At 36.7% G+C, this 27,581-nt stretch overlaps 1 protein-coding gene across 5 annotated transcripts; it reads right to left on the bottom strand.

Moving 5' to 3' along the window:
* Nucleotides 1-803: 803 nt before the first annotated feature.
* On the bottom strand, nucleotides 804-26,899 carry SPDL1 (spindle apparatus coiled-coil protein 1). Of its 5 annotated transcripts, XM_004323806.4 has the most exons (12): nucleotides 26,411-26,747; nucleotides 22,155-22,326; nucleotides 20,197-20,373; nucleotides 15,613-15,807; nucleotides 14,620-14,769; nucleotides 14,423-14,521; nucleotides 14,236-14,346; nucleotides 12,125-12,265; nucleotides 7,073-7,176; nucleotides 6,287-6,474; nucleotides 4,012-4,351; nucleotides 804-1,541 (listed from the first exon to the last, which is right to left on the bottom strand). In XM_004323806.4, the coding sequence occupies exons 1-12, from the start codon at nucleotides 26,701-26,703 to the stop codon at nucleotides 1,394-1,396; spliced, it is 2,118 nt and encodes a 705-aa protein (XP_004323854.2). In that variant the 5' UTR covers nucleotides 26,704-26,747; the 3' UTR covers nucleotides 804-1,393. The 5 variants fall into 5 exon arrangements, with proteins under 5 accessions (XP_004323854.2, XP_033709442.1, XP_033709443.1 ...); XM_033853551.2 differs by lacking the exons at nucleotides 804-1,541; nucleotides 26,411-26,747 and adding an exon at nucleotides 26,760-26,899 and having other exon boundaries at nucleotides 1,560-4,351; XM_033853552.2 differs by lacking the exons at nucleotides 804-1,541; nucleotides 26,411-26,747 and adding an exon at nucleotides 26,772-26,877 and having other exon boundaries at nucleotides 1,560-4,351.
* Nucleotides 26,900-27,581: the final 682 nt, after the last annotated feature.

Raw genomic sequence — 27,581 nt, 5'->3', positions numbered from 1 at the left:
TCATTCATGTTATTATCCTCAGGTTAAAATTATTTGTTCTCTAGTGCCTTCAGCTACTTCTTTTTGTAAGAAATATTATTTAATATGAAATTTCTAACTTCCTTAGAGTATACTTTTTATAGCAAATTAAAATTAAAAGTTTATTAGTTGATTTAGAAGTGAGAGGCAATTTCCTTTCACCTAACATATTTCAATAGACATCTAATTAACCCACTGTTAATGGTTAAGTATGTGTCAACTTGGCTAAGCCACAAAACCTAGATATGTTGTCAAACATCATTCTAGATGTTTCTGTGAGTTCTTTTGGATGAGATTAACATTTAAAGCTGTGGACTTTGAGTAAAGCAGATTTCCCTCCAGAATGTGGGTGGGCCTACGCATGCAATTAGTTGAAGCCCTGGATAAAACAAAAGGCTGACCTCCCCTGAACAAGGGAATCTTTTGTAGCAGACAGCTTTTGGACTTGAACTGTGCCATCAGCTCTTCTTTGGGTCTACAGCCTGCCAGCCCACTCTGTAGATTTTGGACTTGTCAGCCTCCCTATTTATACAAAATGCAGTTCCTTAAAATAAACTTCCAATACACCCACTTAATGTATACATGAAATTAAGTTATAGACAAGGCTATAATCATTTACAGGAAAAAGTCTTTATTTGTAAAGTTTAGAATTGAAAATATATATTGTGTGTGTGTCTGTGTGTGTATATATATATATATATATATATATATATATATATATATAAAAATTGTATGTACCAGGGAATTAAGAATCCCTGAAGTTTCTTTTTTCTTCCTTTATTCCCTTTGATAACATACTATTATCTATACAGAGTAAAAAAACAAAAAGGGGATAAATTATAGCAGTTTTATTTTAAATTTCAAAATTATTTTTTTCATGTAATTGAGACAAAATTTAAATCATGTATATGAATACAAAGATGAACATATGTGCTTTACACGCTGACAAAATCTAGTTACAATATAATATATATTTTTAAACCAAGTTTTCTATTTTCACAACACAGTGAAAAACTACGTTCATAAAAATGTACATAGAAAAATATAATAGTTAATGTGTTCTCTTTTCAAATATATATGGCTCTGAAGGTACTTTAAAAATCTATATACAATGTAACCAATAAATTTGTAATAACACTTTCCTTCAGCTAATGGTTTCTTCACTGTGATTCATAGTTCATCACTTAGGGAACTCTCCTGGTTAGAATCACAACCACATTTTGAATGTTTGGTGAAAGGAGCATGAAAGTGCCAGTTCCTGGCACAATGAGTAGAAGGAAATAAGCTACAAGATGGTATACTTCAGATAAAGACAATCTTAACTAACCTCCAGAGCAATCTTTTGGGCAAGTGGTACCTTACTCTTACTAAGTCTTTACTGCTGAGGGCACTGGGTCTCTGGAGTTGATTTGGAGGACACGTATACAATAGGGTGTGATTTCTTACAGGTTGCCTTTTCCAATTTGCTTGCAGTTTCTTTCTCTTCTTTAACTTCTGTTTGAAGCCTTGATTCAGCAGCTAACCTACAGGCATTAAAGCATCCACTCTGAATTCAAATGTGGTTAGGAAAAATTAAAGAAGAAACAATCCACCAGTATAATGGACCTCTTAATGAGACATGGTGATTCTTTTTTTTTTTAGGTATATAAGGAGAAAAATTATAGTTGACTTCAATATCATTAAAAAAACTAAGTCACTGCTGCACTAAAAGAACCTTTTTATATCGATAGACTTAATTTTTCAGATGTCTAAAGAAATGTCTTTAAGGTTGAATAAAAAGCCATGGCAAGGCCTAAATTAAAGAATTAAAATATAATGAGGGTGCCTATCATGATAAACACAACTAACAAAAAAAATTTTAATGCTAGAGCAGTATTTTAATGTTAACATGTCTTACAAAAGGCAAATGCAAGATAAAAATTAACAAGGAATCCTGGGCTGCATGAATAGACGTCTATTTATCTCATTAAAAAAACTCAAATTGAATTTCAACTAGCAAAATAATAATTTAAGAAAAAAAAGTGAAGAGATATTTTAAAGTGCCTATAAGGATATTTTATAACAAGAGCATCAATTAAATTTATAAAGCATGCAATAGTGAAGTTCCCAATAAAAGCCGTATTTATTATTACAATATTACCATAGGATTGTGTGTCTAAGTTAAGCATGCAGAGAGCAAAAGGTTGGAAACATCTAAAGTTAGCAGATGGACACACACACACACAAAAACAAATGTTTTGTTATTTTATTTGTTTTTGTTTAGCAAGACAAAAAAATTCCAACGTGCTACTTGAGTCAAACAAGTAGCTAAATACATTTGCTTAAATAATTTTTATCAAGCAAAAAAAGACAGAAGAAGAAATGAAGACAACGTAGATAGTAAGGTTTGCACTGATCATTTCTGGAAATTCACCTCCAGGAATATACAATGGTCAAAACACACATACACAGTGAATCACATATATACAAGCATAACCTGTTGAATTCACTTCAGAACTACTCGAAACCATGTGTGTATCAGATATCATTCATTTAAAGCTGCTTCTTCCTTGAGAATATTAAGCTTTGATTTTATGTGACTTATGGGTTATAATGTGATTACATAAAATTTCAAGAAATGGAGTAATACATTACTCCTATGACTAATTCTAATAACTGCAATATTGTTGAAGTGCTTTCTTTGTTGAATACTGTTTAGTAGCACGGAAGACTTGAAAACAAATCAGATAAAACATACAAGAAAGCCCTTTTACATAAGGTGGGCTATGTCTTACCATTTCAATTCGAATGCATACTAGTAAAATGTCTTATTCTGTACCCCTCCATCAAAGACTGACCCTGGGAGTACCTTAAAGATCTCCTTTCATAGCAGACAATCCAAGCTAACTATTTTCACATCAATATGCTTAATTTTTAGAATGTCTATTTATTTTAATTACATTTTTCATTCCACTGCATAAAGACATCCTTCATCTTTTATCATCTTTTTTTACCTTCTCCATTTTCCACATTCACTTCTTTTTTGCCCATTCTTGGTCCTGCCACACACACCTGCGGTACGCGGGCCTCTTGCTGTTGTGGCCTCTCCCGTTGCGGAGCACAGGCTCTGGACGCGCAGGCTCAGCGGCCATGACTCATGGCCAATGGGCCATGAACGGGTCCAGCCGCTTCGCGGCATGTGGGATCTTCCCGGACCGGGGCATGAACCCGTGTCGCCTGCATTGGCAGGCGGACTCTCAACCACTGAGCCACCAGGGAAGCCCAAGAACGTGTTTCTTATACCACCCTAACCTCAGCCACTGTACCTACCTTTTCCTTCCACTCACTTCTCTTACCTTCTGCCTTCTGTTATTTTAATTTTTTTTTTGAAGGATAAGGTCCTTAAAACATTAATTCCTACAGACACACGTCTGACACTTCCTCTTTTAGTCACAAACTCAATTATGCAGAAACTAGAGGCTTTGAAGTTTGGGTGTAAATTGAAAATGAATTACCTTTGATATTTTAAAATGTCAGAATAGGTATTAAAGCACATTCTTGAAGGCTTAGGATAAACAATTTCGAAAGCCATAAAACATTTCACCTAACAGTTTTTTGGAAGGCTGAAATTTCTTAGACTAATGGAAAGCCCTTTTAGGATATAAGTTAATTTTTTTTCACGGCAACTCTTGAACCAGGAAAAAAATAAAACTGTACATTTATTCAAACAAACAAAACATTCAAAGAGGTACTAGACTGCAGTATTTCTGCCTCATGACATAGAAAAGTGTTACTTTTTAAAACAATTCCCTTATTCAGGAGTCCTTTTCCCCTGTAATCATTTTAGTCTTTCTTACAGTTTTAGAAAATCGGAAGGTAGGCAGATGAAATTGGGGAATTATACTGCATGCAATACTAAGAAAATAGATAAAGAAACAGATAGTGCAGTTCATGCAGCGATAGAGAAGAGATGGAGAAGGCTGCTCACTGCCTTGAAGGAAAGAGGACACTGACCTGGGAGAGTTAGGGGTGTTTCCACTTCTTTCACTTAAGGCTTCCGACTCAGCTGGAACTCCTATAAGTTTCACACATTTCTTTTCCTTCCTTGGCTGAGGACCCACGGACAGATTTTTGTAAGGAGACAGAATGACTCCTGATGTGCTTACAGAAACTGTCTTTTCCAATTGCAAGTTATCTTCTAAATTGTTAGGACAGGACTGTACCTCCTCTTTCTTAGGTGGTAATCTATAAACTTCTTCCTCAACAGCACTGGTGGTACATACATCGTTAGGGGTGGTTATATCCACAGGAAGTACCTCACGCCTCTTTTTGAGTACAGGCACTTCAATTTTCTCTGAGAAAAAAACCAATTAAAAATAGACCTAGTCAATAAATCAAACACACAATCAACATAAGGTAAAACTAGTTATAAATGTATTTTTTTCCTTTCCTTTTTTCCCGCTTCCATTCCTTTAAAACCCATTCATCTCCTTACTGAAATACATTGTCTTTAATCCTTTCTTTTTCATGGATTCCAGTAACTATATCTTTTCGAGGTTATCTGGCTATAAATTTTTCCTTAGGATCTCAATATATTTGACTCTCTAGGAATGAACACTTAAATATGCTCTTCTAGGGTTATGATAAAAGTTGCATGGGGCTTCATAAGATCTCACCATGGAAATCAGGAAGGATATAGTGGCGAAGAGTCAAGGAATCCAGGTACTAATCCTAGTGCTAACAACACTCTGCAGCTGGGTGACCTTGGGAAAGTCCTTAACCTCTCTGAGCTTTGTATTCTTTCTTTTTTTAAACCTTGAATAATAATAGTCATCATTTATTGAGCAACTACTAAGTGTAAAGCACCGTGTTAATGTGCTATATGCATTCACATTTAATCTAAGGCGTGAGCTTTGTTTTCTTTACCTGTAAAATGGGGATTAAAAGCACCCATTGAGTGAAGACTCAATACCGTGTCTTATAAGGATTAACATAACATCATTCCATCCCTTATGCGGGTCCATATACACAGTCACAGAATTAACTGTTCTAATACCTTTTCTGTACCCCCATACCAATGTGTCTTTCATTTTCAATATCAAAATATTGGTGAGGTTGGAGAAACCATGGTTGAATGTGGGGCTGGTGTTCCTGTTGGTATCACTATTGTTTTTAAATCAGTATTTTCCCTTTCTCTAGCACTGCTCCTTTGAAATCCACACCATCTAGATTCATTATACTTCCTCCTGCTTGCTGTATTCAGTTCGCAGCAGACCTTTGAAATTTGAAATGGATAATTCTTAATCAGGACAGGCTATTAATCAGGGAAGGGAGAAAGGATAAGGGAAAAAGAAGCTTTTTTAAACTATAAAGAATCCTTATTATTGCTGACAACCTCCCCACTATTGTTGAGAATCACTTCAGTCACTGAAGTAATAATGAAGAGAAAGTTGTAGGCATGTGAACAGTATAGGGGCTGAAAAATCTATAACCTAAAACATGTAACAGAACTTTTTTTTTGGTCTAAGAACCATCACATTCTTAGACTCTTTTATTTTGGGCCTTTTATTTTTTAATTTACATAATGTAAAATCACTTTTTAAAATGTATCATATGCAGAGCCTACATGCTTAGGCTATTTCCTATCTCAGTGATTACACTTGATAGTTGTCCTCTAATATCCGTCCTGCTATTCCTTAATAGAATCCCAAAGATTTAGTTGGGAACATGGACCCTGAGAATCAAGGCTGAATTTCTCTGCTACTCCTATAGGCAGGTAAGGCCATGTAACTAAATTCTGCTCAAGGAGATATATGTTGATGAACAATGCAAAAGAAGCCTAGATCCTGACATTGATCAGTCTTAGAATGCCCCTCCAGACTTTTATCAGGGAGAGGAATAAATACCTATCTTGTTTAAGTCTCCATTATTTTAAGTTTTCTATAAACATTAGTATTAACTAATATAGCTCTCAAACATCAGTTGCCTCAACAAAACTGAACTCTTTGGTATTATGTAAGATGCTGCAATCTTAAATGGAAAAGTCTCAAATGTCAAGGTTCTACTATACAGATATCCAAAAAGAATACCCATTATATTCATGCACATCTAGTACCCAGTTTCTTTGAATTTTCCTACACATTTTGTAGCAATAAATTTATTAAATACAGATACATAGCCACAAATTAGTTTGTAATATGATGTGCATAAAGCTGTAGCAAGGAAAAAAAATGATATGATCTCTCAGAGCTTCTCATGATAGAAAAGACAAAATATGAGACATACATACCTTCAGGTTCATACTTCAGTTTTAACTCATCTAGTTTAGCTCTCAGTTTCATATTTTCACTTTGGGAAAGCTGGAGGCACCTTTCATTCAAAAAAAGTTTTCGCTCAATATCCAGAGCCCGCTGGCTCTCAAATAATGCTTTCATTCGCTGGATGGACAATTCACCTTTAGTGCTTTCATTCTCTTTGCTATATTAATTAAAAAAAAAAAGAGAACAAAGGAATATTAAAATAACACAATAAGCAAGTGTAATAGTTACTACAAATTATTTACTATATTATATATTTGAACTCTTAGTAAAATGTATTTCCCTGGGTTTTTAGTAACAAAGAAACAATAAGCAAAATAAGCTTTTTTATATTTAACAATAGCAGTTTCAAATTAGAAAAACAATCTCATTTCAAAGGAAATGAACAAAGGGGGGCATATTTTCCACATTTACGCATGTATAAATAAATTCCTTTAAGTTTTAAGTTACATGATATTTATTCTTTAAAAATTTAGACTAGAAGAACATTTTCTACTTTAAAGTTCTTTTTTACTTACTAATCTGAAAAGCTTTATGAAAAACATAAAGAACTAAAAACATTTCATTATTCATTGAAAGTATTTTTCTTCAATAACCAGCACTAATTATATCTTGAATAAATCTCATTTGCTACACAGAGGTATTTGTGTTGCCATTCCTTTCTGGAATTTTCTTTTGGCAATTTAAAAACGAAACTATAACCACTTATTATAAGCAAGTCAAAAAAGTCTCTGTCTTCCCAGGCCCCCAACACTTACTTTAAGTTTTCAAGCTTTATTTGAAGTAAATCTGTGTAATAGGTGTCATCTTCCAGAGCAACAGAGTTGGCTGAAGGCTTAGATTCCATACTTTCATATAAACTCTAAAGAAAACAATTCTTATTACTTAAAATAAGTAACAAATTAGGTTAGCATAGGTTTATTAATAATAGTATCAGCTACCACTTATTGAATGCTTATCATATGGCAGACACTGTGCTAAGCACTATCCACTTAACTCATTTACCTTCTGAAGTAGGTACAAGAATGAGCATTCCTCTCCTACAGATGAGGGAACTGGCTCACAATGCTACAGGCAAGTAAACTGAGAAGAGAGAATCTGAACGCAGATCTGTCTCCAAAGCCTATGGTTCTAAGTACACCTGTATCCTCCCTCTGGTTTCTCTCTTCTGGCTTTTAAAATGGAAGAAACAAATACTCACAGGGTTTAGTTCTGGCCTTTATGACAAAGCCATAAATTACAAAAATATAAAAAAGAGTGGAGATCCTTACAGTTATTTTTGGTGCCCACTCTTCTGAGATTCTGATGGAATCTCTGTACAATTTCTCTAGGGGAAAAAAAAATGTAACTCTGCTTAAAAACGTGTAAACAATTTCAGAGATTGCAGGTAAAAGCCCCTAATTTAAAGCTGTAATTGTCAAAGTATAGTGCAGAGTCCACTAGTGAGCCACATACACCTGCCAAGAGATGTTTTGCAAATTTAACCAAAATTGCAGTCCTTTCAACAGTTCTTACAAGAGAAAGAAAGTTATATAAACTTAAAATTTTATGATACACTAACAGCTACAATTTAGAATGCCTAAAAGGTTATTAATGTTTACAAAATTTGTCATTTGTAAACTTTAATTAATTCTTTAGTGAGAAGATATCTGTGCTCCCTAAGTTAATTTATAAATTCAATGCAATCCTAATAAAAATGCCAACAAATTTTTTTTGGAGCTAGACAAGATGTTCATAGGGAAAAACAAACATGAAAGAATAGCCAGGAAAAATGCTGAGAAAGAAAAGCTATGGTGGGAGAATAGCCTTACCAGACAAAACATACTATAAAACCTCTAAAATTAAAAGCATGAGTCTGATGTGCAGAGAAGTAGGCCAGTGGAATAGAATGGAAAATCCAGAAATAGACTCAAGCATAAATGGATATTTGATATATGGTATAGGTGTCATATTAAATCACTGCCACAGGAACTTCCCTGGTGGCACAGTGGTTAAGAATCTGCCTGCCAATGCAGGTGACATAGGTTTGATCCCTGGTCCGGGAAGATCCCACATGCTGTGGAGCAACTAAGCCCATGTGCCACAACTACTTAGCCTGTGTTCTAGACCCCGCGAGCCACTACTGAACCTGCATGCCCTAGATCCCATGCACTGTAAATACTGAGCCCACTCACCACAGCTACTGAAGCCTGCGAGCTCTAGGGCCCATGTGCTGCAACTACTGAGTCCCGCATGCCTAGAGCCCATGCTCTGCAACAAGAGAAGCCACAATGAGAAGCCTGGACACTGCAACGAAGAGTAGCCCCTGCTCGCCGCAACTAGAGAAAGCCCACGTGCAGCAACGAAGACCCAATGCAGCCAGTAAATAAATAAATAAAGTAAATAAATAAACAAATCACTGCCACCAAGATTGACTTCTTAATAAATGATGCTGGGACAACTGGCTAGTTATTTGGAAAAGATAAAACTCAACTTATATCTCACACTATACACGAGAATAAAATTCAGTAGAGATCAGATCTCTAAATGTAAAAAGTGAAACTGTACAAATACTACAAGAAAACGTGTTAAGTCCTCTATACACACAGGCAAATAAATACACCTATAAAACAATGATATGCACTATGATACATTATTGCCAGCGGGAATCTAAATTGGTACAAGCCATGTGGAGGAGTTTGGGAACATCTAACAAAACTATCTATTAATTTACTTTTTACCCAGCAATTGCACTGTAGGAATTATCCCTGATGATACATCTACAACAATAAGGAAATGCAAATATATGCAAAATGTACTTTGTAGCACTGTATATATAGCACTGTATATAACTGCAAAATAATGGAAATAATCTAAATACCTAGAAACAGGAGAATGTATGAGAATCCATACAATGGAATTCTTTGTTGCTGTTAATAAGAATTAGGAAGTCTCTCTAAACTGAGATGAAGTGATTTCCAGGTTAAAGTTAAATGAAAAAAAGGAAAGTATAAAAGACTATCTGTGTTATTGCTACATTTTGTCCAAAAAAAAAAAAAGGGAGAAAATAAAGCCTATATAAAGCTGCTCTTTTTGCAAAAAGAAACAGCATGAGTAAATCAGAAACAAATGAAATTGGCTACCTAAAGGGGTGGGGTGGAAACAGCATAGGAGGGATGGGCAGACAGATATGTCTCTGAGTGTATCTTCTTTATAGTTCTTTTAGAACCTTGTTAATGTTTCACATGGAAAAAAGTATATACATAAATTCAACAAGGATGGATGGAGGGCAACAAAACAAAATAGAAACAGAAACAAACAAACCTAACTGTATTTCAGATGCATAACACACTCATACCAAAGAGGAGTAAGGGAGGAGGGGGAAAAAAAAACCCAAGTTAACTTTTGAACACAGTATTTTGACTATATACCCTCAGGCTAAAAACAAAAAGAACTACAAACAAATCCTGAACTTCAGTGAGTAGGGTAATTCTGAAACTATCAATATATGTATTCTAAGAATGAGTAAATAAGCAAATATATTGAGGACAATAACCGCCAGGTTTTTCACTGGTGGATAAAATGGGGTAGGCAATGAAGCCTGTGGTATCAGATTCAAACTGGAGTTATTAAGTATGAAATCAAGGTTTTCTTATGTGTATATATATATATAAATACATATACTCACACAAACCTATTCACACAAAACATTCATAAATATGCATATAACACATACATAAATACACTAAATATACGCACACAGACTTCTAGTTCTGTCTGCTAAAAGGGTCTAGAAGTGATGACATTCCAGTAGCAATAAGCACATCTAGTGCCCATTTCTTGGTTTCTAAGTGCCATTGTCCACTTAAAGGAACCCGTGCTCCTTGCAGAAATGCTGATTCCAAGGCTGGGGCAGGTGAGCTAGGAATATCTTGTTGTGCCAGAGTAAGGAAGTATTCCTGCTGGCCAAATCTGGGCGATCAGAGTAAATAAAGAAGTTACAGACTACAATCCATAGGATAAAATAAGAATTCATGGGGCTATATGATATCAATAAATAAATAAACGAGGAGGAAAGTTCTTTTCAATCCCTTTATTATTCTTCTAACTAATAAATGTAGAAGGAATGATGAAATGATCATTTGGCAATCATCACAGAACCTGTTTCAGGCAAGAATCATCAATGGATGTTCAAGTATAAGGAAAAACAGATATATACTTGGTATAAGTAACTCCCCCCAAGATATTTATTAATTACAAAGGGAAGAATCATAACCGTACACTGGAGAAACCTGCTGGCATAACCACAACCAATCAAGGTTAATATAACCAGTTACGGTACAAACAGACATTATGTGCCACCTGATGTACACATTGAGAAGGGTATAATAATACTCCTGTAGTTTTCCATCAAAAATACATAGCCTGAATCTAATTATATCACACACACCCTAAAATGAGAGAAAATCTACAAAGCAAACGGCTGTACTCTTCAAAAATGTCAAGGTCATAAAAGTTAAAGAAAGCCTACAGAATTGTTCCAGGTTAAGGGAGACTAAAGAGACTTGGCAATTAAAGACAACATATGGGGCTTCCCTGGTGGCGCAGTGGTTGAGAGTCGGCTTGCCAATACAGGGGACACGGGTTCGTGCCCCGGTCTGGGAAGATCCCACATGCCGTGGAGCGGCTGGGCCCGTGAGCCATGGCCCGTGAGCCATGGCCGCTGAGCCTGCGCGTCCAGAGCCTGTGCTCCGCAACGGGAGAGGCCACAACAGTGAGAGGCCCACGTACCGCAAAAAAAAAAAAAAAAAAAAAAAAAGACAATGATCACAGATTGGACCCTAGAAAGGAAAGCATTTGGGTATTTTTGTTTTCCAAGAAGGACATTAGTGGTAATTGGTAAAATATAAAAGGCAACTTAGCCAAAACTACATATCAATGTTAGCTTCCTGATTTTGATCATTGTATCAATACTACGGTTATGTAAAATGATAAGCTTCAACACTGAGGTACAACATAAGGGTTAAGGGGTATCTGGTTTGCAACTTACTCTCAAATGCTTAAGATAAAAATGTACACACATGAGAGAGAGAAAATAAAAAAGCAGATGTGGTGAAATTGATAATTGGGGAATCTGGGTGAAGGGTGTATAGAAATAATTTCATGACTTTTCTGGGACTTCGAATTTATTTCAAAAAATTTTAAATAGCGTATTAAAGACCTCTATGAATTCCAGTTGCCACATAATATTGGACAATGTGACAAAAGTATTACTATGCATCCATTAAAAAACAGAGGTGGAGAGCACCGAAGAAGAATCAATTACTGGTAACATTCAACAGGAGGAACAAATCTCACTGACAGAATGTTGAGTGGAAGACAGAAGCAAAAGAGTATGTAATGAATGATTCCATTTATACGAAGTTCAAGAGTATCTGTACATGTAAAGCTGATACAAAGTTAGAAGGTGGGAGGACTCACTTAAAAGGGACATGACAGTGCTGCTCTGGAGTGCTGGAAGTATTCTATATCGTGAGCTGGGGAGTAATTATAAGGGGGTATATGTATGTAAACTATGTATGTATACATATGTATACACTAAAGATATGTATGTACACTAAAGATATGGGCACTCTGAGTATAACTGAGTTACAATTTACAACAGCAACAGATATGAAAAGCATAAAGAAACTAGAAGAAAACATTAAATATTGGTAAATCTCAACGGAAATTATACGTTAATTACATAATAAAGAAACTCGTTCAAGTTAGAAGGATTAAGATACTCAAACCAAAATTTGGCTGTGTTTTTTAAAGGTGTTTATACATACCTTAAATTTCTCCAGATTCCTAATTTCACCTAAGAGATGTTTAATTTCCCCATTCTTCTGCTCCAGCATGGCAAGTAACCGTTCTTGCTGTTCAAATTCAGCTTGAGACCCTTTCATTTGTAGCAATGTGGCGATTTGTAACTAGAAAAAAAAAAATCCCTCCTCCCATAAAAATTGAGTGGGGGAGAGGAAAAGTCTGATAAACATATTTTCGATACAGTTCATATTTTATACTATATTACTTTGACCTCATTTTGGAAGCTAAACTAATTAGCTATTTCTAGTCTAATACTAGACTAGAAAAATTTGAAAACATTTTATACCAATAATCTAGTTAGACATAACTCTTTAGTACTTATTTAGACTACTTATGAGTGATAGTTGAAGTCCATAACAATTATTTGTACTTCTGTGAAACATAATTGAGCTGCATGGCTGTGGTCTGGAAGCACATCACTTATGCAGTAAATGAGCCTGGCCAAATGCTGTGCTGTACTCATCATATGCACTCTCATTAAGGGTCTGAAGCAGTTTCTCAAAAATTTTGATTAACTTCAGTAGTATTAAGGGGGGAAATTATTAAGCTACTCACATTCACAAATGTTCGATTCACAAAGAACAAGGATGGAAAGCAAAGGTAAAAGGCAATCTAAGGATACTGAAGCAACCTTTAATACAAGTATAAATTTATTTTGTAAGAGCAGCAATCAACTTACCTTATTATGACTCCACCTAAACTTGGAGTTACACAGCAATCAGAAGGAAATTAACTAAAATCTAAACCTAGCAATCCTTTCTGCCTTTGGAAATTTCTGTAGTTCTTAAAAAATGTCAATTAATTTAAATACATTTTTGGGTAAAGCGAGCAATGATACAAAGTTTTAGCTATGGTTACAAGTAAGAGAGAAAGGTGAGTTTTAACATTTTTAAGGACCACTCTTTGTTCCTGCTTCAAACTGGAGGCTAGACACATTTAGCCTCAGAAGATTCAGAATGCTACCTGTGTCTAAAGACAGTCTGGGGTATCACGGGAACATTCAGAGATTAATAACAGTAGCCCAACAAATACAAAAAGAAAAGAAAGAGAAAATATGAGAAAATTTACAAAGAAACAATTCCCAGATAGGGGAGAGCCTCAGTAAGCCAGATGGCACAGTTAAAATCCTTAGAAATAAAAGCCACAACTATTGTTTAAGTCAGCACTTCATTTAACTCCAGGACAACTCTAAGAGTCAAGTTGTATCATCTCTATTTTACAGATGAGGTGACTGATGCTCTGCAAAATAAAAATACTTGCTCAAGGTCACACAACTAACAAGTGACAGACTAGGATTCAATCCCAAGTTCATCTAATGCCAAAGTTTAATCATTGACCTTTCCTATTTCTTTGGTGAATCTCATCATCCTGAAAAAGAGGCGGGAAGCCTTACAGACTTCTAGTTACCACCTCAGGAGAGTTAGGCACAACAGGTCAGGGATCAGGAGTCTAAGGATTGGTACAATACTGGAATCTTTCTAACTTCAGCACGTTTTTCTGTTACCAGCTGTTTGATTGAAATGACGCCCAACAAACCCTTAAAATCAGAAGGGATTATATGCTTGACTTGAGAAACTACAAGGAAAGGAAATTCAAATTTCAGTCTATAACTAAGCCTTTGTGGGAGAATTGAAGATTTGTGAGAGAGCTAGTTTTAGTTGAAGTAGGAACCTTAGGGCTATCCTCAGAAAGAAACTAGGCCAACAGTAGGAAAGAAAAACTTTTTAATACTTGTTTTTTCCCACTCTACAAAGAAAGAGCTAATGGCAAGGCTAGTGAGTAACAATTAAAAGCTCAATTTCTCTGGCAAGGCTAGTGAGTAACAATTAAAAACTCAATCAATCAATGGATGCTAAAAATACCACTACTAAATCTACACAGAATTAATTTTTTAAAATAAAATATAAAAGGGATCTTTCATTCAATTAAAAAGTTTTTTCTAAAATCATGCAGTTCTAGAAATAATTATGTAAGTATATTCCTTGAAGGAAAAGATGCCTTCTTTGATATATTTGTACATGTAATGCTGATTCAAAATAGGTTTAATAAATCTTTGATCATAATAATTCTGTACCTTCATTCTTTGCATCTGTTCTCTATTAAATGCATTTTGCTTCTTTAGTGACTGATACTTGACTTTCATGCTGATAAGCTGACGTTCCATTGCTGCCCTTCGATCTTCCACCTAGAAAATATTAACATGTTTAATTATGCTTTTATTAAGAGAAATGCCAATTTAATCAATGGAATATTTTAAGTACCTCTGAAAACAAAGAGTTGCCTTTACTGTTAGGGTCCAAGGCTTGCTGGAGTGCCTGGTCTAGCTGCACCTGAAGATCTTGATTTGCTACACGAGCTTTCTAAGTTCAAAAGAAAACAATTTAGCTAATAGAGATTAGATTAGCAAGAAAACAATTTATTATAATTGGAAAAGATGATGTTACTGTAATCACAACACCTCTAAGGCATTATAGTAAGAAACTGCTTCTTTCTCTCGCTCTTCCTTTTCTTCTTTAAGCCGGTCTACCTGGCGCATTAAATTAGTATTAAGAAGTTCTAGTTGTTCTTGTCTGTACTGTAGTTCGTTCACTTCTTCTTTGAGGGTGGTCTATTCAACAGGAATGGAAAAAGAAGAAACTCTCTTGAGTAATCCTTCATTTAGCAGCTGTTCAGTTTATCTATCAGCAGTGGTTCACACCCAAAACTAAAACTAAGAAATAGTCAAAGGTTATAAGGTGCATAATAAAATTTTTAAAAAATTATACTCATATACATATCAACTTCCATGCTACCAACTTTTTATATTGGGCTTTTATGACACAAACTAGGATCAGGATAAATGTCTAAATTCTCCCAGAAGTTTTATTAATCTAAAAGTAAAGTCTGCCTTACATAATCATGTAACCTAAAGCTTTACTTTATTTGAAGTAATCCATCTAAAAATCCTGTAAGGCTGCCCTGGTGGCGCAGTGGTTAAGAATCCACCTGCCAATGCAGGGGACAGGGGTTCGAGCCCTGGTCCGGGAAGATCCCACATGCCGTGGAGCAACTAAACCCGTGCGCCACAGCTAGTGAGCCTGCGCTCTAGAGCCCGCGAGCCACAACTACTGAGCCCGTGAGCCACAACTACTGAAGCCCACGCGCCTAGAGCCTGCAACAAGAGAAGCCACCGCAATGAGAAGCCTGTGCACCTCAACAAACGGTAGAGAACTAGAGAAAGCCCAGGCGCAGCAACAAAGATCCAATGCAGCCAAAAATTAAAAATAAATAAATTTATTTTAAAAAATTAAAAAAATAAAAATTCTGTAAAACATTTTTTAATTAGTTAGATCAAAGTTAGGCCAAAAAATATTTCAGCCTTAAAACTAGCTCATAAGGATTATTACAAAAACATGAAAAATATACAAGGGAAAAAAAGAAAACTCCAGAATACACATGCCATAAAAATTACCTTCATACTTTCCATTTCAGTTAGCTCAATTTGAAGAGCCAGCATCTCTGAAGAGATGCTTTCGTGTGCACGTTCAGACATTATTCTCATTTCCTCTGATTTGCAAGAAAGGAGTTCCTTCTGATGATCCACTTTGTGCTTCAGCTGCTTTTCACTAAGCCTAGCTTCATCTAGTTCGGCTTTCAGTTTTTCTAACTAAGGTAAAAAAAAAATCACAATCTATAAATCAAAAGGTAGTGAAGGTCATCAGAACATACAATTGCAATACAAATTGTTCTGGTATCTGCAGGATAACTATTTTGGAAAGTAGTCAAGCTGAACAAGACTATTTAACTCCTTTTCCCAAAATGTTACATAGTTCCAAATCTTGGAACACTAAGAATACAGGCATACCCTGTCTTATTGCATTTTGCTTAATTGCACTTCCCAGATATTGCTTTTTTTTTTTTTAACAAATGGAAGGTTTGTGGCAACCCTGAGCCAAGCCGAGTCTACCAAGCGATTTTTCCAACAGCATTTGCTCACTTCCTGTCTTTGTGCCTTATTTTGGAAATTCTCATAATCTTTCCAACTTTTTCATTACTATTATATTTGTTATAGTGATCAGTGATCTTTGATGTTATTATTGTAATTATTTTGGGGCATCACAAACCACACTCATATAAGAGGGTGAACTTAATCGATAAATGTTGTGTGTGCTCTGACTGCTCTACCGAATGAATGGTCATTCCTCTCTCTCTCCCTCTCCTAGGGCCTCCCTATTCAAGACACAACTCAAAATTAGGCCAATTACTAACCTTAACAATGGCCTCTCAGTGTTCATATCTCTCACTTTAAATCAAAAGCTAGAAATGATTATGCTTAGTGAGGAAGGCATGTCAAAAGCTGAGACAGGCTGAAAGCTAGGCCTCCTGCACCAAACAGTTAGCCAAGCTGTGAGTGCAAAGGAAAAGTTCTTCAAGGAAGTTAAAAGTGCTACTCCAGTGGACACACAAATGATAAGGAAGCTAAAGAGTCTAACTGCTGATATGGAGAAAATTTCAGACGTCTAGATAGATGAAAACAGCCACAACATTCCCTTAAGCCAAAGCCTAATCCAAACTCTCCTCAATTCTATGATGGCTGAGAGAGGGGAGAAAGCTTCAGAAGAAAAATTTGAAGCCAGCAGAAGGTGGTTCATGAAACAGGCTGTCTCCATAACATAAAAAAAAAAAAGTGCAAGGTGAAGCAGGAAGTGCTGATTTAGAAGCTGCAGCAAGTTATCCGGAAGATCTAGCTAAGATAATCACTGAAAGTGGCTACACCAAACAATAGATTTTCAATGTACACAAAACAGCCTTCCAGTGGAAGAAGATGTCATCCAGAACTTCCATAGCTCGAGAGGAAAAGTCAGTGCCTGGCTTCAAAGGACAGGCTGACTCTCTTGCTAGGGGCTAATGCAGCTGGTGACTTTAAGTTGAAGCCAATGCTCACTGACCATTCTGAAAATCCTAGGCGCCTTAAGAATTATATTAAATCTACTCTGTCTGTGCTCTATAAATGCAACAATAAAGCCTGGCTGACAGCACATCTGTTTACAACATGGTTTACTGAATATGTTAAGTCTACTGTCGAGACTTACTGCTCAGAAAAAAGATTCCTTTCAAAATAGTACTGCTCACTGAAAATCCACCTGGTCACCCAAGCAAGATGTACAACGAGATTCATATTGTTTTCATGCCTGGTAACACACATCCATTCTGCAGCCTATGGATCAAGGAGTAATTTTGACTCTCAATTCTTATTACTTAAATACATTTTATAAGACTATAGCTATCTAAGATAGTGATTCCTCTGATGGATCTGGGCAAAGTCAATTGAAAACTTTCTGGAAAGGATTCACCATTCTAGAGACCATTAAGAACATTTATGATTCATGGAAAGAGGTCAACATATCAAAATTAACAAGAACTTGTAAGAAGTTAAATCCAACCCTCATGGATGACTTTGAGGGGTTTGAGACTTCCGTGAAGGAGTAACTGCAGATATAGTGGAAATAACAAGAGAACTAGAATTAGAAGTGGAACCTGAAGATGTGACTGAATTGCGGCAATCTCATGATAAAATGTTAATGGATGAGGAGTTGCTTCTTATGGATGAGCAAAGAAAGTGGTTTCTTGAGATGGAATCTGCTCTTGGTGAAGATGCTGTGAAGATTGTTGATATGACAACAAATGATACAGAATATAACATAAACTTAGTTGATAAAGTAGCGGCAGGGTTTGAGACAACTGACTCCAATTTTTAAAGAAGTTCTAGTGTGGATAAAATGCTAGCAAACGGCATTGATGCTATAGAGAAATCGCTCATGAAAGGAAGAGTCAACTGATGCAGCAAACTTCATTGTTGTCTTATTTTAAGAAATTGCCTCAGTTACCACAATCTTCAGCAACCACCACCCTGATCAGTCAGCAGCCATCAACATGCAGGCAACACCCTCCACCAGAAAAAGATTATGACTCACTGAAGTCTCAGATGGTTAGCATTTTTAACCATAAAATATTTTAAAATTAAGGTATATACATTGTTGTTTTTAGACCGAATGCTATCGCACACTTCAATAGACTACTTTGGAAACTAAAAAATTCATGTGACTTACTTTACTGTGATATTCACTTTTTTGTGGTGGTCTGGAACTGACTCTGAAGTATCTCTGAGGTATGCCTGTTTAAAGGGAACGAACTTATAGCAGAAGGGTGAAGCTTTAGGGTCAGGCCTAGGTTTAACCTGTCTCACATTCCTCAAATGTAAAACTGTTAAGTGATCGTACCTACCATCACTGCGTTACTGTGAGGCTCTCAACTGAGATTGGGTGGGTAAAACATGTGGCACCACACTTAACACTCACTGAATGGTTTGTTATCAATAGAAAGCTTTTGCTTGATGTCCAGGGTTCTCATTATCATCTATATTGAATTCTCTTCAATAGGGTCTCAACATTCTTAGAATATATCCTGGTATTTGTTTTCTATTTAAAAAATAAGAGGCTTCTAGCATAATTTCTTTTCCCTTTTCTATTTTCATCATGTGAAATAAAAATTTCAGCTGATTGATCTATGTTGAAATGTGGACATTCTTCTGAAAAACATCACTGAATAACCCAAACTTATTGTATGGTGAGATGACTGGGGTTTCCTATTTGGCCAAGGCTAGGCATCTTTTAACAGACAGTGACATGCCTTGTTTTATAAGCATATAAATAATCCATACAAGTAATCAGAGTAGGTCTGGATTCCTGGCCACTTTGGCTGCCGTGTGAAGAATAAGTGGTATGACAGCAATGATGGAAGCAGGCTGCCTGGATAGTAGGGGAGAGACGATGGTGAGCTGGACTGCAGTGTTATAGCAGAGATGGGTATTTCATAGCTCAAGTTCTGAGAACTTGTTGATGGATTAAATATGAGAAATAAGTGAAAGAAAGATAGCAAATAAAACTCCAAATTATTGGCACAAGTAATTTGAGAACATCAATAAGACTGAAAATATTTTTTTGAATTATTTAGTCTTTACTCCACCAAAAAGCCATCTCTATAACTGGCTTTACTTCAGACTCTGAATATTTCCTACATTACTCTTTTTTGTTTAGGTAATGAAAATTACTGCTAAACTGAAAATAATATCCAGGAAAAAAAAACAGCATCATTAACAGTTATTGGTGTCTTAACTCAGAGAAACTTCAGAGAAGCTGAATTATTATTTGTCAGAGTGGTATGCAAGATGATTCTAAGTATTACATGAAAGCATATTTTGATAGTTATCTTTGACTGCATATTAGGACAAAACATAACCAGCTCAAATATATTTCATTGATACCATTACTTAAAATGAGAAAACATTTAAAAAGGGAGTCAATTTAATGAGAATTAATTAACAGTATAGGTGGTACAGGTATATATAAACATCTTAAAAGATGGTACATGAAACACAGTGAAACAGGCTTTGATATCAGACAGCCTCAGTGCAAATTTTGACTGCTAATTTCTCGCTCTATAATCTTATCCAACTTTACTCAATCTGTTTAAACATTGGTTTTCTCATCTGTTATATGGAGATAATAATGGTACCTCCCTTATGGAATTGTGTAAGAAGTGGATCATATGTATTAGTTTATCTTCAATAAACAAACTATAAAGTATCAACTCTAATGTACATTAATTTACCAAAAACTATTGGCTTCTTTTGTGGAATTATAAAGTGTGCCACTAGTTGCAGTGAAGGTTAGGGAACTAGTCTTTCTGAAAAGGGACTAGCATACTAAGCACTCTAAGCAAGGAGGTTATGCTGACCACTAAACTAAAACTCCCTAACAAATACTCAGTTGCTAAAATTAAATAATCCTATTTAATTAATAGAATGTTATTTATACAAGTCTCTTAGGTGAACTATTGTTTCTCAGTGTTCCCACTCCTAATATTAAAATGATGGAGCCCTTAATCTCAGCTGTTTTGCATAGATGTTACTAAGAAAATCTTCTATCACCTAAAGTTTACACATGGTTGCATAAGCATGAAATATTTTTGTTCTAAAACACAGAGATATCCAAACCTTATTTTTTAGTTCATTCACTTCCTGCCCATGGCTTCTGCTCAGCTGTTCTTCTAATTTCTCCAGGTGCATTTTTTGTTGTTGTTTAATAGCTTCACATTCAGAGCTCAAACTTTCTAACATTCGACTCTTGAGCTCAACTTCTCTCTGAAGTGTATATTTTTCTTGTTCATAATTCTGAGAAGAGATTCAATTATAATTCAATTACATAAAAATAACTTAAAGCCATCACACATAAGCAGTTTTCACCTTCAGCTGAATCATTCCTGTTTCACACATTTGCTGCTTTCTAAGTAACAACCACATGTTAAATCTGAAATAACTGTAGTTAGTATTAATGTTAACCCTAGAGGTATTTTGAGACTATATTAACGTTCGTGCTAGGGATATGGTAATTGCTTCTATGTCCTGCCAACGAAGTAAAAAGTGCTCTAAGGCTGTCAATGAGTCAAGTGCTCTCTGCTAGGAAAAAAAAGAAAATTAATAGCATTTAAGTTTTCCTAGTGAGAACTATTTGGTTTGATAATAATATGCTCTACTTGTAGCTCTGAGTAAAATGAAGAAATAGTGGACAAGGTATAAACAGAAATACTGAATTAGCTCTCACTTTCAGAATGTAGTCATCTGAAAAATGTTCATAAATGTTCATAACACCACTCAGATGAATACAGTGCTAAGACAAAAGTAGTATTTAAGAGGGCTTTTGCTTACTGTCAAGAAAGTTTAAAGATAAAAAGGGCATTAGTACAAACTTCTTCAACAAGCTTTAAAAAATAACATAAATAAAACTAGATTTAATACGAGAAAATTTTTAAAAAGGGTTGCCATTAGTTTTTTTTTCCTGATATATTTAAACTTTGAGATCAAAGTTTAAATACAATACTGAGCATTTATTAAATAAAACTGACTTATTCATTCTTTCAATAAATGTATGCCAAATATTAGGGATACAGCCGTGAACAAGACAGACAAAATTCCCTCTCATGTCATGTCTCTCATGACAGTGGGGGATGAACCACTCAGATGGAGGCAACAGCTCCTGTAAGGCCCATAAGGCAGGACTAGTATAGCTAAGAACAAAGGAAAGTAGTTTGAGATGAGGTCAAAGGTTGAAAGAGGTCAGATCACATGGGGATATACAAATCCAGGTAAGGAGCTCGGATTTTGTTGTAAATAAAACTGGAAGCTGCTCTTTGCTTTCAGCAGGGCTGTGACATGATCTTTTGTATATTCTTCAATGACCACTTGGCTGATGTGTGAAGAATGAATGGTGTGAATGGCAAATGCAGGAAGCAGGCAACCTAGTCAAAAGGCTACAGTAGTAATCTAAGGGAGAGATGACGGTGGTCTGAACTAGAGTGGCAGTGGTATAGATATTTTGTAGGTCAAGTTCTTAGAGCTTACTAATGGATTAAATACTAGAAATAAGGGACAGAAAGATATTGAGTAAAACTCCTAGATTTCTGGCTCAAGTAACTGGATGAACGTTATTACATTTACTAAGTAAGGTAAAGAATTTTGCAAGAGCATGTTTGGTTAGTGGGCAGGGAATTAACTATTCTGTTTATGTTAAGTCTGAGATGCCCATTAGTGGGCAATTGAATACAAAATTCTAAACTTTTGGGGAGAACTAAGGACTTGGTGTAACAATCATGGGGCATTTAGATGTTACCAAAAACTATGAAACAAGTGAGGTCACCTAGGAAGAGTGCAGACAAAGCAAAGTCTAAAATTCAGTATGTAGTAAAGAGAGTGAAAATAACTTATTTTTTAAACTCAGAACACACTGAGTCAGAAAAAATATTAGAAATTCATTTAGTTCATTTCCTTTTAATGGGGATGGGTGGGAACTAGGCCTAAAATCCTCAGAAAATAAAAATAATATTAATAATTGCTGGACAACACAGATCTTCAGTAGCTAAGCACATCTTTGTAAACAGAGGAATATAGTGTCCTACCTCAGTCATGGTCATCATTTCATTACGACATTTATCCAATTGATTCTGCAACTCGTTCTGGCTCTCCACTAGTTGTAAACCATACTGTGCAGCTTTTAGTCGCTCTTCTTCAACTTCTTTGAGCTTGCATCGAAGATCTGCTATTATATCTGCCTCCATGATTTTTTCCTGTCTATTGTAAATAGAGGAAATAAAAGTACTTAAGCTTAAACAAAAAACTCCATATCAATAATAAAAGATATGTGTGTGTTTGTGTGTTGTGTGTGTATGTATATATTCAATACCACTGCTATATAAAAACACAGCATTAAAGATTTTCTTCCTGACTTTTAAATGGTCAAATTTGCATTCTTGTTCTAAGAGCCAGGTCTGACTATTTTGTTACCCGATTTTAGACCAAATCAAAAAAAAGATGAATACATTTAATTTTGCTTCTAAGGGATGCACTATCAGGAAACCATTCAGTTATTGTGTGCTAAGCTTCCTTAAATGCTAAGGTAGGATGGTCTCATAATTATATCACTATACAGGTAACCAAGTTAAGAGAACAATAAAAGAAGCCAAAAAACTTTATAGTAGCATAAATGCTACTTAAAATATAAAAAGATGGCTTTGAATAAGATTCATAAGGTAAGGACTAGCCTGTCCACAATTTTTCACAACAGTGTTAACTTCCTGAACACATTAAATGTGCTTTATTGAAAACAGACTCACTAGCATTTTCCTAGTTATTCATAAGAAAGCATGCAAAACAGGCACCATGTTCAGAGTAATTAAAGAACAATCTCATTCTAGATTTTCAAGCAAAGACTTAAACATTATATATAGAAACATTCCACTTTAACTCAACCTCACTCATCATCCTTTCCAAATTGGTTCCAGGCTCTTAGGCCAGGCTTAAACTCAGCTTTGCCTTCAAAGAGCAACAAGCCATTATTAAGTTATTCTCCCATGTCTCCAGTCAATGTAGTCATTTCCTTCAACACATACTTCTTGAATGCCTATGTGCCGAGCTCCATTCTGGGCACTTCAGATACATCAAGTGGTCAAGCGGACCCCAAAAAAGGCTCTGCTTTCATAAAACTTACCCTCCAGTAGGAGAAGACAAGCAATAATAATATAATAACTAAATGCACTAGAAAGTGGAAATGGAAAAAAAAATAAAACAGGGTAAGTAAGCTTGGAAGAGGTGGGTGTATCCTAACTAGGATAAAATTTAAAATGTGTTGAATGGGGAGCCCCTCAGGTGACTTCTGAGCAAAGCCTTGCAGAGGATAAGAGAATTAGCCATGTACTATTTAGGGAAGTCATGTTCCAAGTAGAGGTGTAGCACTACAGTTGAAGGAAGTCCAAAGAATGAACAAGATAGAGTATATATAGGTCAGAGGAGATAACAGAGGAGAATATGGAGATCAGGCCATTGTAAATAAAGGCTTTAGCTTTCTACTCTGGGTGAAATGGGGCATCACTGCAAAGTCTGGAGTAGAGATATGATACATTTAGAAGGATCATTTTGGCTGATACGCTGAACAGTTTGGAGGGAAGCAAGTTGGAAGCAGAAGATCAGGTGGGATGACCGCTCACACCAGAGTGGCTGCCATAGGAGGTGACGAGAAATGGTCAGATCTAGCATATATTTTGAAGGGAAAGCCAACGTGATTTTCTGACAAATGGAAATGTGGGATGTGTGAAAGAGAATTTTTAAATGCCTCCAAAGCTTCTGGCTGAGCAACTAGTAGAATAGATTTGCCGATAGTTGAGGCATCAAAAACTGTGGGTAAAGACTGTTTGGGAGAGAAAATAAGAGGTTTAAGTTTTAAAACATGAAATATGTCAAGTAAGCAATGGCTATAAAAGTAGGAGAAGGGTATGGGCTGGAGATATAAATTTGGGAGTTATTAGCATAAATACATGAGCTTTGTTATCACCAAAGTATGAGCATAATTAAAGAGAAGAGGACAAAGGTTGGAGCCCTGTTATGAGGTGGGAAAGAAGACCGTAAAGTATACTCAAGCATGACCAGTGAGGTGGGAGGAAAATGAAGAGCATGTGTTGTCCTAGAAGTCAATAAACAAAAATGTACTAAGGAGGCAGAAGGTCAACTGCACCAAACGCTAAGTTAAATAAGGTGAAAACTGAGAACTGGCCAATGGATTTGAATTAATGGAGGTCAATTAGGAGATGACCCTAAGAGTAGTTTTGATGGGGAGATGTGGGCCTGATTGGAGTGAATTGGAAAGAATGGTAGGAGAATAGTAGACAGCAAGCATAGTTTTGCTGCAAAGAAGAGCAGATAAATGGAGCAGTAGCTAGAGAGAAAGTAAGATCAAGTTTTTGGGGTTTTTTTTTTAAGACAAAAAATTTTTTAAGAAAAAATAATTTTAAAAAAAATTTTAAGGGCTTCCCTGGTGGCGCAGTGGTTGAGAATCCGCCTGCTGATGCAAGGCACACAGGTTCGTGCCCCCGTCCGGGAAGATCCCACATGCCACGGAGCGGCTGGGCCCGTGAGCCATGGCCGCTGAGCCTGCGTGTCCGGAGCCTGTGCTCCGCAACGGGAGAGGCCACAACAGTGAGAGGCCCGCGTACCACAAAAAAAAAAAAAAAAAAAATTAAGAAAAAAATAACAGCATGCTTGTATGACATGGGATAGATCCAGGAGAGAAGGAAAACTAACGATATAGAAACATGGAGAACTACTGGAGTGATGAATGTGCAGGGTCTGATTTTTGGACAGGAACATAAATGTTTCATCTAAAGTAAAGGAAAGCATATGGGTACACTGATAAGCAGGTAGATATAGTGTTGGGAGTCAGCCTAAGTGCCCTTCTAATGTCTTCAATTTATCCGTAAATTAGGAAGCAAAATCTTTGAGAATGAAGATGAAGGAAGAAATACAGGATTTTAGAAGCAGGGGGAAAAAAAAGGTATCCTATGTTATCCAGGGCTGCCTGTCACTGCTCTAAAATGCAAGAACTTTCCAAAGCCTGTACATGATGGGGCCAGCCACTAATTGTTGCACTAATTGTTAATAATAATTTATATTTGCTAAGGATTTGCCATTTGCCAGGCAGAGTGCTTCAAATGCACTATCACATTTAATTCTCTTAATGGACCTGAACTAAGTACTACTGTCATCAATATTTACCAAAGAAAAAACAGAGCTAGCCTCAAGACATCCCAACCAGCAATGTCCAAGGCAGCCAAAAAATTAGCTCTCATTCATTCCAAAGATTTGCTGGAATTCCTATTTTGTGTCAGGTACTGTGCTACTGCTGAGGATACAATGTGATCCCCAAACTAGACAATATCCCCGCCTTCCTGAATCTTACAGTCTATTAGTGGAAAGGCATTAAATCAAATAACTGATACGTAAAGTTACAAGTGTGATAAGTGCAAGAGAGAGAGGTATATGGTGCTGAGACTATAACAAAGGGCAGCTGTCTTAATCTGGGTAGTGGGGTGAGGACAGGGTCAGGGGGAATATGGACAAGAAAGATTTCCCTGAGGAAGTGACTTTTCAACAGATGTAATGAATGTGTAAGAATTAACCTATCAATCTGCAGAGAAAGGTAGCCAGGGTTGAATAACAAGCACAGCAAAAATGTGCCAAACATTGTGCTCGGTACTTTGCAAACATTATCTTATTTAATCCTCTCAACAACTATATGAAATAAAAGGCTTTCACCCCCATTTTACACATGTACAAACTGAGGCACAGAAACGTCAAGTAACTTACCCAGGGTTATCAGGTAGTAAGTGGCTAAATGAGATGGGAACAGGATCTAGTTCCATAGCCTGGTGCTCCTAACCACTTTTCTGTTCTGCCTCTCAGAAACGTAGCATATACAAAGCATTTAGGAGACAGGGAGCTCAGGGAATCAGGCTGCTTGAGTTCTTACCCCACTTTCACTACTCAATGGCTGCATCAACTTGGACAACTTACCCAATGTCTTGTTTTGTCATCCGTAAAACAAGGACAATAACATCTACCTAAAGGGTTTTTTTTTAGAAGATTAAACCAACAAATGAGTAAAAAGCAACTAGGACAAAATCCAACACGTAACTGTATGAGGCAGCGCTGTCCAGTAGAAATATAATGCGAACAAGACATGTCGATTTTTAATTTTCTAGGTGCCACATTTTAAAAAAAGTAAATACTGGCGAAACTCACTTTAACAATACGTTATTTAACCCAATACATCCAAAAGATGATCATTTCAACATGTAGTCATTATAAAGATTATTAATGAGGTTACTTTTTGGTGTAGTCTTCGGATTGCCAAATGGGGCTATTGGCTGTCGTACTGGACAGCGCAGATCTAGTGTTTGTTATCCTCCGGAGGCCCAGGCAGCGGACCCGGCTTTCCGTATCTACGCAGAATCCTCGGGAGCGTTGAAGCGGCCCAACGGAATATTGAGACCGGCTCGGAACCTGGTTTATAAGAACTGAGTTCCGCCGAAGAAGCTGTTCCAGCTGAAAGCCTGGGCGGAGACCCAGGCCCCCAGTTTCCTTAGGCCCTGCTCTCCCCTCCCCAGTAGTCCTCTCCATGCCGCTCCCCAGCTTCCCTCTTCACACGCACTTCCATCCAGGTACCTTGCCCCTACCTCTCTCCTCACCCCTTCCCCTGCTGCTGCAGCTCGCCGCGCTCAGATTCTCGACGTTAACGCCACCGCACCGCAGACACCGGCCCATTCACTCAGCAAGCTCTCGGTTAAGCGCCAGGGCTTTTTGAATGTAGTTCCCGCGAGAACTCACATGTCTCGCGAGACTTTCCGCCCTGACGGCGCGTAAAGGCAAAAAAGGGAGGAAGGTCCGAGACTGCCACGCCCTACCTACAGCGACTGCGCAGGTGCAAGTAGAGCGCCTCGGGCTTGGCGCAGACGTGGTTCTGTGACTCGTTAGTCTTATTCAGGGTTGGTCCTCTAGGTGTTTTTTTGTTTGTTTGTTTGTTTTCGTAACGACAGTAGCTTCTGGAGGGACTGTGTCGCTAGAAGACGAGGCGGTGGGGGAATTCCATAGTGTGCTGGCCTAACAGCGCGTTGGCCAATGTGCGTTCTGAAAGCTCTGCCCTGTGACCTCCAGGAATTTAAATCAGTGTGACAGTGCTGAAAAATGTTATAGACAGAATCACAGTTACGCTTATAGGACAGAATGACAGTTATTATAATGGCCTTAAACACTTGAACCTTCACCACGCGCGAGTACAGTGCTAAATTTTACACGGATTATCTCATTTAAGCCCGCCAACAGCCTTATGAGGTAGGTATTATTGTCTTTTTCTGCAAAGGAAAACAAAGCCCCTAGAAGAAAGATATCTTGGCCAAGTGGTAGAACCAGAATTTGAACGAATGCAGTCTGCTGCTGAAGTCCAAGCTCTTGCGTGTGTCTTTAAATAATGATTTTATATTTTGTAAACCTGATGCCTA

The sequence above is a fragment of the Tursiops truncatus genome, chromosome 3, assembly GCF_011762595.2.
Source record: "Tursiops truncatus isolate mTurTru1 chromosome 3, mTurTru1.mat.Y, whole genome shotgun sequence".
NCBI classification, from domain to species: domain Eukaryota; kingdom Metazoa; phylum Chordata; class Mammalia; order Artiodactyla; family Delphinidae; genus Tursiops; species Tursiops truncatus.
Note: the sequence above shows the minus strand (reverse complement) of the source record. Positions and strands in the feature narration are given on the sequence as shown.

Excerpts from the sequence above, each read along its gene's own strand:
- SPDL1 (XM_033853550.2), bottom strand. The coding sequence starts at position 26,703 with ATGGAGAGGACTACTGGGGAGGGGAGAGCAGGGCCTAAGGAAACTGGG. Across the intron at positions 15,808-20,196 it reads TGAATGAACTAAAAAATAAG|TTAGAAAAACTGAAAGCCGA; the intron begins GTTTGGATATCT and ends TTTTTACCTTAG. Across the intron at positions 14,522-14,619 it reads CTTACTATAATGCCTTAGAG|AAAGCTCGTGTAGCAAATCA; the intron begins GTGTTGTGATTA and ends TTTTGAACTTAG.